The sequence below is a fragment of the Triturus cristatus genome, chromosome 11, assembly GCF_964204655.1.
Source record: "Triturus cristatus chromosome 11, aTriCri1.1, whole genome shotgun sequence".
Taxonomy (NCBI): domain Eukaryota; kingdom Metazoa; phylum Chordata; class Amphibia; order Caudata; family Salamandridae; genus Triturus; species Triturus cristatus.
In genome coordinates this window covers 379,452,465-379,464,926 of record NC_140594.1, presented here as the reverse complement: position 1 = coordinate 379,464,926, position 12,462 = coordinate 379,452,465, and the positions used below count along the sequence as shown (strand labels likewise).

The following is a 12,462-nucleotide window of genomic DNA, read 5'->3' as shown; positions in this document are numbered from 1 at the left end:
ACGCGACACGGATTTGTCCATCACTTAGCCGAAACTACACACCCCAGAATCCCCCCCTGGCGGCAACACGGGCAGTCAAAATAGATGCCATTTCCTGTGTAAGGCTCACTACAATGGCGTCTCTTGCACGGACTGGGAGTGCTCCGACGGCTCTGTGAGGACTGCTTAACAGGTAAACTGCATGTAGAATTGCAGCTCCGCGAGTAGATAGAACTTGCTAGCTGTGAAATAGTTTAACTAACGGAAGGCTTGCGTCTATGTCTTCCATCCTCTTTAGAATACACAGTCCAAGATTTACAAAAGAGGGACTCTTTTCCACAAAAAGTATGCCGACAACTAAATCGTGAGTGCAGCCCACTCATACCGGGATGCCAGTTGACAGAAGCATCTTTTGAGACACCATATTAGCCTGACAAGTAAGAGTTCTATTTAACGTTACAACTGCACTTCAAAGTCTGAGGGCAACAGCCTTGACTTTTTACTGACTCCCCCCTTCTTTTTCTTCGCTTTCTTCCCTCCTTGGCTGTAGGGACCCTGACGGATTTATTTTCCATATTGAAAGCCTTTATTGTGCACTTTTCAGCTGTAGGTAAGATGTTTGAGAAAGGTGTGCGGTTCATTTTTCTGATTGGGGTAGGGTCATTTGGTTTAATTCAGTGTTGTGTCTGTTTTGTTTCAGATAGTGTTGGTCCTGATGAGAATCCCCATATGCGAAGGGATTCGAAACGCGTAGACCTATCTTCGCTTTTGGCCAATCATCTGCTAAACAACTATATGCAATTTATTATAATTGTTCTAAATGATATTTGCTGATGGCCTGATGTATTTTGTACATTCAATTGTTAATCGTTTTTTAAAACAGTGTGGAGTTAGTGTGCCTGAGAAGTTTGTTTGGTTTTGTCTGAGTGATTGGAGTATGCTAGTGGTGGTGTCGTTCATATATGTCTATGTAATGTAAATATCAATGATGTATTGTTGTATTATTTGTGAAATGCTTTAATTGTTACAGTGAAACCGTGCAAATCAATAAGTTAATTTATTGCATGAAAATAATTTTGATTAAATTCAACGAAAAAGTGGTTGAGAGTGAACCTGTTTTATTCAGTTCATGGTTAAAATTCTTTTCAAAGTGAAGTGCAGCATTGGCACTATTTCTGTTTTGTTGATTATATATGACTTGGCCTTGCTGCCATTGAGTCAAAACCCAAGCTTGTTCTTCTGGTCTTCGCCTGGTGGCACAGGGAGGGTTGCCCATGTTGTCGGCGATCCGACGGAGTGAACGGCTTATGTCCGTTTGCACCGCCAGGAGATCAGCCAGTCTTGCCTCCATCCGTCCTTGGTGTTGTTGTTGACTGGCGTGTTGCTCGGCCTCCTCGTTCTTAATCTCGTTGAGGGTCCCCACTACCTGGCTGATGCCCCTGGTGTCCAAGATGTGGCGTATGTGTGACATACCGGTTCCCTCAGCTGGCTGGTCAGGTTCGCGCCTCCGCCTGCCTCCACTCCCACCACCCCTGCCCACACGAGCCTGGCCTACTGTTGTGGGCACATCGGGTCTACGGGACCCCTGAGGGATGGTATTTGCAGGGTTGTCTGCCTCCTCCTGGGTGGCCGGAGAACCTTGTCCCTCCAGGTCAGACTGGCTCAGTTGTTCAGTACGGGCAGGGCTCCTGGGTGTCTCCCGGGATGTGGCAAGAATGGGGGTGGTGGTTGGCACAGATGTACCTGACGCAGGTGCTGCAGGGGCTTGGGCACCAGAGGGTCCAGGTTGGTTGGGGTCATCCACAGAGTGCTGAGAGTCGTCGCTGCCGGTGGGATCATCTTCCTGCCGAGCCTGGGCCTGTGATTGTTCCCCCCCAGTGTTGGGGGGAGATCCATGACGTTGCCCTGTGTGTGAGAGAGAGACAATGTTAATGCTGTTTCATGCGACATCCATGTTTCATACATGTTCTGGTTGCCACAGTTCCTCCAGGTAGTTGTATGTGCCTAGCATTCACATCAATGTTCACTTGTGGATGGGTATGTTGCAGGGGACTGATTGAAATGTTATCCAGGGTCTTTGACATGTCGCATTTGGCCTTGGATGCTTTTTTGGCTGTGGCTTGATCTTGTTGTGTCACATGTCCATTGTGAGAGTATGTGACTCCATTGGCTGCCCCGGGGGTGTGTGCTTGTGTAAGGGGTGAGTGATCATCCCTCAGCCTGACGCTGTTCAACATCCACATGGCCCCCTCACACAAGTGGCCCGCCACCACAACCTCCAAAACATCTCCTATGCCGACAACACCCAGCTCATCCTCTCCCTCACCAAGGACCCCCACACCGCCAAGACAAACATCCACGAGGGTCTGAGGGCCATCGGCGACTGGATGCGGAGCGGCCATCTGAAACAGAACTCGGACAAGACGAAGGTCCTCATCCTCGGACCCACACCCTCAGCCTGGGACGACTCCTGTTGGCCGATCGCTCTGGGGACATCACCGACACCCACCAAACACGCACGCAACCTAGGATTGATTCTCGCATCCTCCCTCTCCATGTCCAAGCAGGTCAACGGCGTCTCCTCCTCCTGCTACGACACCCTATGCACGCTCCGCCGGATCTACTGGTGGATCCCGACTTAAACAAGTAGAACAGTGACACAGGCCCTCGTCAGCAGCTGACTGGACTACGCCACTGCACTCTACGCAGGACTCCCATCCACACACCAATGGCGGCTACAACACTTCGGAAACGCCTCGGCACAACTGATCGTCAACGCCCCCGCCACAGCCACATCACCCCCCCTCCTGAGAGATCTGCACTGGCTCCACATCGACAAGAGGATCACCTGTAAGCTCCTCAGCCACGCACACAAGGCACTCCACACCGCCGGACAAGCCTACCTGCACATCAGACTCAGCTTCTACACCCCCAACCGCCAGCTCCGCTCCGGCATCCTCGCCCTCGCAGCTGTCCCCCGCATCCAACGTACGCCCGCCTGCAGCAGATCCTTCTCCTACCTCGCCGCCAAGACCTGGAAGACCCTCCCAACCCACCTACGACTGACCCAAGACCTACTTGCCTTCAGGTGACTCCTCAAGACCTGGCTCTTCGAGCAGTGGTGGAACCCCCCCTCCCTCAGCGCCTTGAGACCCTGACAGGTAAGTAGCGCGCCTTACAAGTGCCCTGATCGATTGTTGATAGTTTGACGGTGCCTGCTGGTGGGTGTGGTGTGATTTGGCAGTGGGTCTCCCAGGTGATGTATCTGTCCCACCATGGCGCATGATGCCATGTCAGTGAGTGTGAGTTCCTGTCCTAGATTTCTGAGCTTGTTGTGTTTGTGTTCGAGTTTGCAGTTGTCACAGGAGGGCCTTGTGCTGCCTACAGCAGGGCCAAGTGTCAGCGACCTTGTCAGTACTTTGCCAGTCCCTGTGCATTGCGCATGGTGCATGGGTATGTACCTGGGCCATATGGGCTGAGGGCAATGGTGTCTGTTTCTGAGTTGTACAATATGTTTAGTGGTCCCCACCCTCCCAGCATCCCGGACATCCTGTCTTGGGTTTGTGGTTTGTGTAGGCTGGGACATGGCATGGCCTTGCTTTGTGAATGGGGCATACTCATGTTAGTGGCATGAGCGTTGTTTAGAGTGTGGTTGTGTCAGGAGAGGGCTTGGGGGTAGGTGAGTGCATTTGTTGTAGTTGGGGTGTGGATGCCATTCCCCCCATGTTACGTGAGTTGTTTGTGTACTCACCAGGCTCTCAAACTCATTCGACTCCGTGTCCTCCCACCGGCGGAAGCAGGGCCATCACCTTCTCCTCCCAGGGATGGTAATGTACCGGTCTGCGGGGCAGCCCACCTCCTGTGATGTTACTCTGGGCGTATTCCTCGTTCATTTTGCGCTTGACTGCCCTGCGCAGATCGTACCACCTGGCTTGACATTCATTCCTGGTAGTTCTTATGGGCGCAACAGCATTCACCCGATCGACGATCCTCTGCCACAGGCTAGTTTTTTGGGATATGCTGGTCTGTCTGACCAATGTTCCAAAGAGCTGTGGCTCGACTCTGATGACTTCGTTGACAAGGATGTCCAGCTACTCTCTTGTGAACTTTGGATTCTTGTCTGTGGGCATGGTGTGGGGTGTGGGTGTGGATGGTTGTGGGTGGGTGGGTGTGAATGTGTAGGTGTATGTGTATGTGTAGAGGGGGTCTGTGTGAAGGAGGTTGTGTGAAGGTGTGTAAGTTAAGGTGTATGGGTGCAGTTGTTTGTGTGTGATGTCTGTCAGCAGTGGGTCTGTTGCAAAGGCTCATGGTTTGTGATTGTGGGCCCTTTTTATTGGTCCATTTGTGGGTGTGGCTGGGTTTGAATTTTGGTGGGTGTGTTATAAGAGGTGGTTGTGAGTTTGGGCCTCTGTTTGACTGTTTGGATGTGCCAGGTCAGTCTTTTAGTTGTTTTTTGTCCTGTAGACGTGTTTTGTGGTGTTGTGCGAGTCGAATTGACCCTCCTTGTGCTGTTTTACAGTGTCCTGGTTCAGTACGAGTCCTTTTCGCGTATGTAAGGTGCGTCCATAGCTATGTTGTTGTACAGTGATCACATATGCAATGGTGTTGTAGGATTCGTACATACGCGATGCTGGGGTACGGTGTTGGGGTACGGTGCGTCCAAGTACGGGGCTGGGGTGGGGGGTACGGGGCGTACATACGCGGGTGCTGGGGTGGGGGGTATGGCACTTACATACGCGTGTGCTGGGGTACGGCGCGTACATGCGCGGGTGCTGGGGTGGGGGTACGGCGACTACATACGCGTGTGCTGGGGTACGGCGCATACATACACGGGTGCTGGGGTACGGCGCGTACATACGCGGGTGCTGGGGTACGGCGTGTACATGCGCGGGTGCTTGGGTGGGGGGGTAAGGCGCTTACATACGCATGTGCTGGGGTACGGCGCGTACATACGCGGGTGCTGGGGTGGGGGGTACGGCACGTACATACGCGGGTGCTGGGGTACGATGCGTACATACGCAGGTGCTGGGGTGGGGGGTACGGGGCGTACATACGCGGGTGCCTGGGTGGGGGTACGCCGCTTACATATGCGGGTGCTGGGGTGGGGGGTACGGCGCGGACATGCGCGGGTGGGGTGGGGGGGCCGTACGACTCGTAACCCGGGCCCAAGTGTACCCGGGGTAGGGGTCGTACAAAGTTCGCTCCGTACGGGACGTTTTCCATACGCTTGTGTATTCGGGACGCCGGTACGGATCGGACTTGTGCGCTCGGACTTCAGTTTTACGACTCGTACGTAAAACTGTCCGGGGACGTCTTGTAGACTTTTCCCGATGCAATTTGTATGTATTTTTACGGTACGAATCGTACTTCGCCGTTTGTACGGGACTTGTACGACTCGTACGTAAAAAAATACGGATACGAGTCGTACGGGAAATTATTTTACCCGATCGGAATCGGCACCTTAATATTCATTATATCTCTTTTCTTTCACAGCCTTGAAAAAGCGCTGGCTCAATTGGCCACATAGGGCGAAACACGTGTCGGCTGTTCCCCCTTTTTCAAAAACCTTTTCATAAAACAAGCTAAAATGAGTGAAATATATTCATTAAGCGGTGTATGAAAATACAATTACTATCTTCACTCCAATCCAACTAGTAATACTGTGCTGTGTCAAAAAAAGGGATTTATCCTACTGGCTAAAACTGATCGTCTGAAAGTGAGGAACATATGCTTACACCCTAACCTCCATTTGTCAATACGAGGCTGGATAGGTTCAGACCCTCAAGCCAAGTTCCTCCAGAATTTAAGGAATTCATATCCAGAACCAGGATCTCTGGACCTTTCGCTTTCTTTTGAACAAAAAAAAATACATCACATGCATTTAAAATAATCAGTTTGTTTCTGTGTTTTTATCTCCTGCGTGTGCGGTGTGACTCGGCCCCGGTGGCTGGGGGTACTTCAGGCTACCTGCGCCCTCGCACCTCCGAGGTGTGCCAGTGTAAGTTCTTGATTGAATTAAGGGCAACCATTCATGAGCATCACACCAATGACGGATCCTTTAAAAAGAGCAGACAATTTTATTGCAGTTGCGTGTCTTCTGTTTTTCGGTAGGTTATTGTTTCTGCGTTGGTTAGGGTTTTATAATGTGTGTTGTGTGCGAGCTGTAGGACCCAGATGACAACTTACAACACGCGTGCAACCTCTTCTGTGTAAAGCGCACATTACAAACTCACACGGCTTTTTTGTGCAAAGGCGAAATGAAGTGGATTTTAAGAATGTGTGTGTGTGTGTGTGTGTGTGTGCGGGGTGGGGGTTACAATCTTCAGATGGGTATATAAAATGCCAAGGAAGGGAAGATTGTGGGCTCTGTACCCAGCCAATTATTGGCCACTCTGCTGCTACATTACTGTTGCTGTTATCATTAAATCGCCTGTTCACAGATGTCTCGAAGTCAACCTGACGGATGAGGGTTTATCGCGGGCTACGACTACATTATACAAGCGTGCGCGCCTCGCGCTGAAAGTAAAAAAACAAGTTGGGGGAGGGGAGAGAGGAGGGGGCCTGCGCCTGTTTCCCTTGCGGGAGCGAGCAGGAACCATCTGTTAATTACAAACAGATGGATTCAAAGCTCACTCCTGCAAGGGAATCGCCAAATGTGCACGCGTTGCCATTCACAGCAATGCAATGCGTGCATGTTTTTGCCTGAAAAACTGAATCGATTTCTAAAGGTCTCCTCCTAAGCAGCGCATGTGTGCTGCGTAGGCGAGACCTAAAAAGATATAATGGCAAAGTCAATATGTTTTGCCTTTTGGTTTTGCCTGTGTGTTTTGCCAATGCTGTCCAGCAAGGGTGCAATTAAATCACAACAGAAGGCGGCTTTTACTCCTCAAAATAGGGGTCCTGCCTGTACCATGCAATGCCATGGTGCCACTTGTACACTGCAGTTAGAGGATACTACTCTCATACAGGAATTGAAGGGGATTGCTCATACCTTCAGGAAAAGTGTTTGTGTCTTGCCGCAGAATTTGCCACAGGCATCCTGACTGTGGGACGAGAACATGATAGTGTGGGCTTTCACCCGGACGTAGGCCAGACGCTTTTCCTTGCACATCATCCAGATAATTACATCAGGCATGCTGATTTGAGGCTGCACATAGGCAAAGGGAGACAAAGGAGGCAGAATAGGATGGTTACATTTACACAATCTGTATCGCCTAATGTCTTTAGACACACAGGAGTCAAAAATCTTAATATGCATCTCAAAATGACTACTCACATCAAATATGTATGTTTAAAATGCCCAACATCCAAATAGTGAACTATGATATCACAAGTTTATATACATAACGTTTAACATATGCCTCACTCCACATAACACTATTCAACATTTTCCTCTAGCCTCCCAGTTCATCCCCACCATGATACCCTAAACGTGACTTCCAACTTTGCTCACATGTAAGAGACTTGGATTGTTCGGCTTTGGAGATGTAGAGAAGCCAAGGATGCTGGCATTGGGAGGTCTGTGTTTAAGGGGAATCTGCATCACACACTTAATACCTGAGTAACAAGGATTTGCTTCGAAACATGTAGAAGATGGTTGGAGAATCTTATTTCTAAGGTCGAAATACCCTTTTGTTGTAAACAAACTAGAACCTGTAGACATATCATCTGTTTAATAAAAACATATGTGCGGGGCCCACAGCTGGTGCTGCGGAACGCCGTGACTGCTAAATATCAAGGTTGTCTAGTGTTGATTCCACCTCATACCTTTTTAATCCACCCCCTACACTCCCTACTTCTTTATTTCACTTTCATCATTTGTTTTTAATCCCTTCTTTCACTCTTTGGCTCTGTTGTCCTTTCTTTCTCTTACTCCCTTGCTCTGCCTTTGCATGCTTTTCTTTCTCTTGCTCTTTGTCTACGTATGATAATAACAAATAAGTCCTGATTCCCAAAAATTAATGCCGGTGTCTTGCCGCAGAATTTGCCACAGGCATCCTGACTGTGTGACGAGAACATGATAGTGTGGGCCTTCACTCGGACGTAGGCAAGACGCTTTTCCCTGCACATCATCCAGATAATTACATCAGGCATGCTGATTTGAGGCTGCACATAGGCAAAGGGAGACAAAGGAGGCAGAATAGGACGGTTACATTTACACAATCTGTATCGACTGTTGTCTTTAGACACATAGGAGTCAAAAGTCTTAATATGCATCTCAAAATGACTACTCACATCAAATATGTATGTATAAAATGCCCAACATCCAAATAGTGAACTCTGATATCACAAGTTTATATACATAACGTTTAACATATGCCTCACTCCACATAACACTATTCAACATTTTCCTCTAGCCTCCCAGTTCATCCCCACCATGATACCCTAAACGTGACTTCCAACTTTGCTGCCATGTAAGAGACTTGGATTGTTCGGCTTTGGAGATGTAGAGAAGCCAAGGATGCTGGCATAGAGAGGTCTGTGTTTAAGGGGAATCTGCATCACACACTTTATCCCTGAGTAACAAGGATTTGCTTCGAAACATGTAGAAGATGGTTGGAGAATCTTATTTCTAATGTCGAAATACCCTTTTGTTGTAAACAAACTAGAACCTGTAGACATATCATCTGTTTAATAAAAACATATGCGCGGGGCCCACAGCTGGTGCTGCGGAACGCTGTGACTGCTAAATATCAAGGTTGTCTAGTGTTGATTCCACCTCATACCTTTTTAATCCACCCCCTACACTCCCTACTTCTTTATTTCACTTTCATCATTTGTTTTTAATCCCTTCTTTCACTCTTTGGCTCTGTTTTCCTTTCTTTCATGCTTTTCTTACCCTTGCTCTTTGTCTAAGTATGATAATAACAAATAAGTTCTGATTCCCAAAAATTAATGCCGGTGAGCCCCACCTACCACCACAGGCTCAAATTAAGTACTATGCACAGATCATGTAATTACATTGTTTTTTATGATTGTGTTTTCTACAAAGTCATAGTAAAAAATTACTTAGCGAAAAAGTTACTTACCTTCGGTAACGATATATCTGTAAGAATCATTAGTTAGTTATAGATTCCTTCCCTTAGAATTACCCCCAGGCGTCAGACTGGATCCGAAAAGATTTTTCGTCACTAGTACCTCTGCTCGTCGGAAGGTGGCGTCAGTCAGCTCCGCGTCCGTCGTTGGAGTCGTGGTCGCTGTGATGACGTTGCGGTAGCTACTTAGACCATGCCCTCGCGTGCTGATGTCAGTTCTCTAAACGACTTTCCGCACTAGAAACGCAGAGCCATGCAAGACACTGACCACTGGTGCACATAACTAGGGCCTTAACCCTAGAAATCAGTTCGCAGAATGGGGAGGATGGCTGGGGCGATAAGGAATCTATAACTAACTAATGTTTCTTACAGATATATCGTTACCGAAGGTAAGTAACTTGTTGATCTGAAAGAAACACATTAGTTATAGATTCCTTACCTTAGAATAGATACCCCAGCAATACCAACCCCGGTGAAAGGTCTGCAAACCAAGATCACACCAGAAAATCCTGGAGAACAGAACAGCCAAAGAAGCCGTCTCTCCCAACTTGACTGTCCATGTAGTAGTGTTTGGTAAATGTGTGCAGCGATGCCCACGTAGCTGCCTGACAGATATCATTCAGAGGAACTCCTCTTTCCAAGGCAGTAGTGCCTGCCGTTGCCCTGGTGGAATGGGTGCATAGCCCCACTGAAGGCTACTTTTTAGCCAGAGAATGGCATGTCTTTATACACAAAACGACCCATCAAGAAATGGTTCGCTTGTGTACGTCCCGACCTTTCTTGGCACCCACGTAGCCAACAAAGAGTTGGTCATCCACCTGGAACTCTTTTGTGCGATCCAGATAGAAAGAAAGCTCACGTTTTGGGTCGAAGACGGTGGATGCGGAGGCGGAAAGAAGGTGGGCAAAGTGGTAGTCTGCCCGATGTGGAAGGCAGTGACAACCTTGGGCAGGAAGGATGGACAAGTCCTAAGGGCAACTTTGTCCGGATGTATAGAGAGAAAAGGAGGCTTAGAAGTAAGCGCCTGGGGCTCACTCACTCGTCTGACAGATGTGATGGCCACCAGAAACGCAGGTTTGAGAGTCAAGATCCTTAAAGGACAGTTGTGAAGCGGCTCAAAGGGAGCGCACATTAGAAAAGTTAAAACCAAGTTCAAGTCCCACTGAGGCCTAATGAAAGGAATAGGAGGAAAGAGGTGAGTTATGCCTGTCAAGAAGCGACTTACAACTTGGGACTTGAAAAGGGAAGGCTGATCTGGAAGCCGAAGGAAGGCACAGATGGCCGAAAGATAGCTCTTGATAGTGCCCAGAGCAGAGCCCTGCTGGGCTAGAGAAAGAAGAAACAAGAGAACCTCAGAAAGAGGGGCAGAGAGGGGATCCACAGCCTTTGCTGTGCACCATGCCACAAACTTGTTCCACCGGCAGGCATATACCGTCTTAGTGGAGGGACGCCAGGATTACATCACAGACTTCAGGAGGTAGGTCAAAAGACCTCAACTGCCGCCGCTCAATCTCTACGCAAGGAGGTGGAGACTGGACAGGGTCAGGTAGAGGACCGTAACCCTGCTGCTGCGACAGAAGATGCTCCCGAAGTGGCAGTCTGATTGGAGAAACAATGGCCATGTGGAGCAGCTCTGGATACCAGACTCTACGTGCCCAATCCGGAGCCACAAGAATGACTTGGGCCCGGTCGCGCCTGATCTTCGTCAGCACTCTGGGCAGAAGTAGTATAGGCGAAAAGGTGTACAACAGACCGCAACTCCACTCGCGACGAAAAGCGTCGCCCAGTGAGTGCCGCCGTGAAAATTCCAACGCGCAGAACTGCTGACATTGCACTTTCTCTTCGGTGGCGAATAGATCTAACCAAGGCTGTCCCCACTGTTGAAAGAGACCTTGCACCACCTCCGAGTGAAGAAGCCATTCGTGATCCATCATGCACCTGCGTCTCAGTTTGTCCGCCCTGACGGTCAGAGAACCTGCCAGGTGTTGAACCACCAGGGATATGCCCTGATATTCCAGTCATGTCCAGAGGCGGAGGGCCTCTTGACATAGGGTCCACGACCCCACCCCGCCATGTTTGCTGCAGAACCACATGGCGGTGGTGTTGTCCGTGAACACCTGCACTATTCTTCCCCAGACAGAGGGAAGAAATGCTTTCAGTGCAAGATGAATCGCCCGGAGCTCCAGAAGGTTGATGTGGAGCCCGGACTCCGCCGGAGACTAGAGACCTCTGATCTCCACCTCTCCCATGTGGCCGCCCCATCCCAGAAGGGATGTGTCCGTCACCACAGTGTGATCTGGTTGGGGAAGGGAGAGGGAGAGGGATCTGCCATTGACCCAATCCTGGTTCGTGAGCCACCACTGCAGTTGTCGACCAGTGCCCTCCGGGATCTGTATGCAATCGAACAGATTCCCCTGATGCTGCGCCCACTGGAACTTCAGGTCCCACTGCAGAGCCCGCAAATGTCACCTGGCATGATCGACCAGCAGGATGCAGGAGGCCATGAGGCCCAGCAGCCTCAGAGTCATTCTGACCGAAACCCGGGATAGTGGCTGGAAGATCGGAATCATAGCCTGATTTTCCCGGATTCGCTGTTCGGGAGGATAGACCCAAAACCGCGTTGTGTCCAGAACCGCTCCGATGAAGCAGGGCTTCTGAGAGGGAATCAGGTGTGACTTCGGCACATTGATGGAGAACCCCAGTGAATGCATGAGGTCGGCCGTAGTCTGGAGTTGGAAGACGACTGCCTGGGACGAACCCGCCTTCCACAGCCAGTTGTCGAGATAGGGGAAGACTCAAACACACCAACATCACTTTTGTGAACACCCAAGGGGCGCTGGTAAGGCCAAAGGGGAGCACGGTAAATTGAAAATGCTCGTGGCCTACCGTGAACCATAGGTAATGCCAGTGGGCCAGCAGGACGGGGACGTGAAAATAGGTGTCCTGCAAGTGGAACACTACCATTCCAGTCTTCGGGTCGAGGGCAGACAAGACCTGAGCAAGCGTCAACATTTTGAACGTCTCCTTCCAGAGGAAACGGTTGAGTCCCTGAGATCCAAGATAGGATGCAGGCCCTTTTCCTTCTTGGGGACCAGAAAGTAGTGGGAGTAACAGCCACAACCTACTTCTGGGACAGGAACGCGCTCGATGGCTCCCTTGGCCAAGAGAGCTGGAACTTCCTGCTGGAGAAAGGCCAGATGATCCTCCGACATGCGGTGGTATCTTGGTGGCATGGCTGGAGATGTAGTCTCGAAGGGGAGGGAGTAGCCCCTTCGGACTATTTGCAAAACCCACCTGTCCGACGTGAAAGTGCACCAGTGTGGGAGGTGATGGTTAATGGGCCTGAAAGATCGGACTAGGAGGGTTTGGAGGCTGCTGCAGAGGGGGCGTTGGTGGACAGGACCGCCCGCTGGCCCCTGGAACGATGACGGTTGTTCCCACGTTCCCT

At 49.9% G+C, this 12,462-nt stretch overlaps 1 protein-coding gene across 1 annotated transcript in view; it reads right to left on the bottom strand.

Moving 5' to 3' along the window:
* LOC146784224 (myoferlin-like) overlaps positions 1-7,114 on the bottom strand; it is a 3,625,175-nt gene extending 3,618,061 nt beyond the window's left edge. The window contains exon 1 of the mRNA XM_085634512.1: positions 6,971-7,114. Within this exon, the coding sequence (XP_085490638.1) occupies positions 6,971-7,114 (144 nt within the window). The remainder of the gene's footprint in view (positions 1-6,970) is intronic.
* Between the last annotated feature and the right edge of the window lie 5,348 nt (positions 7,115-12,462).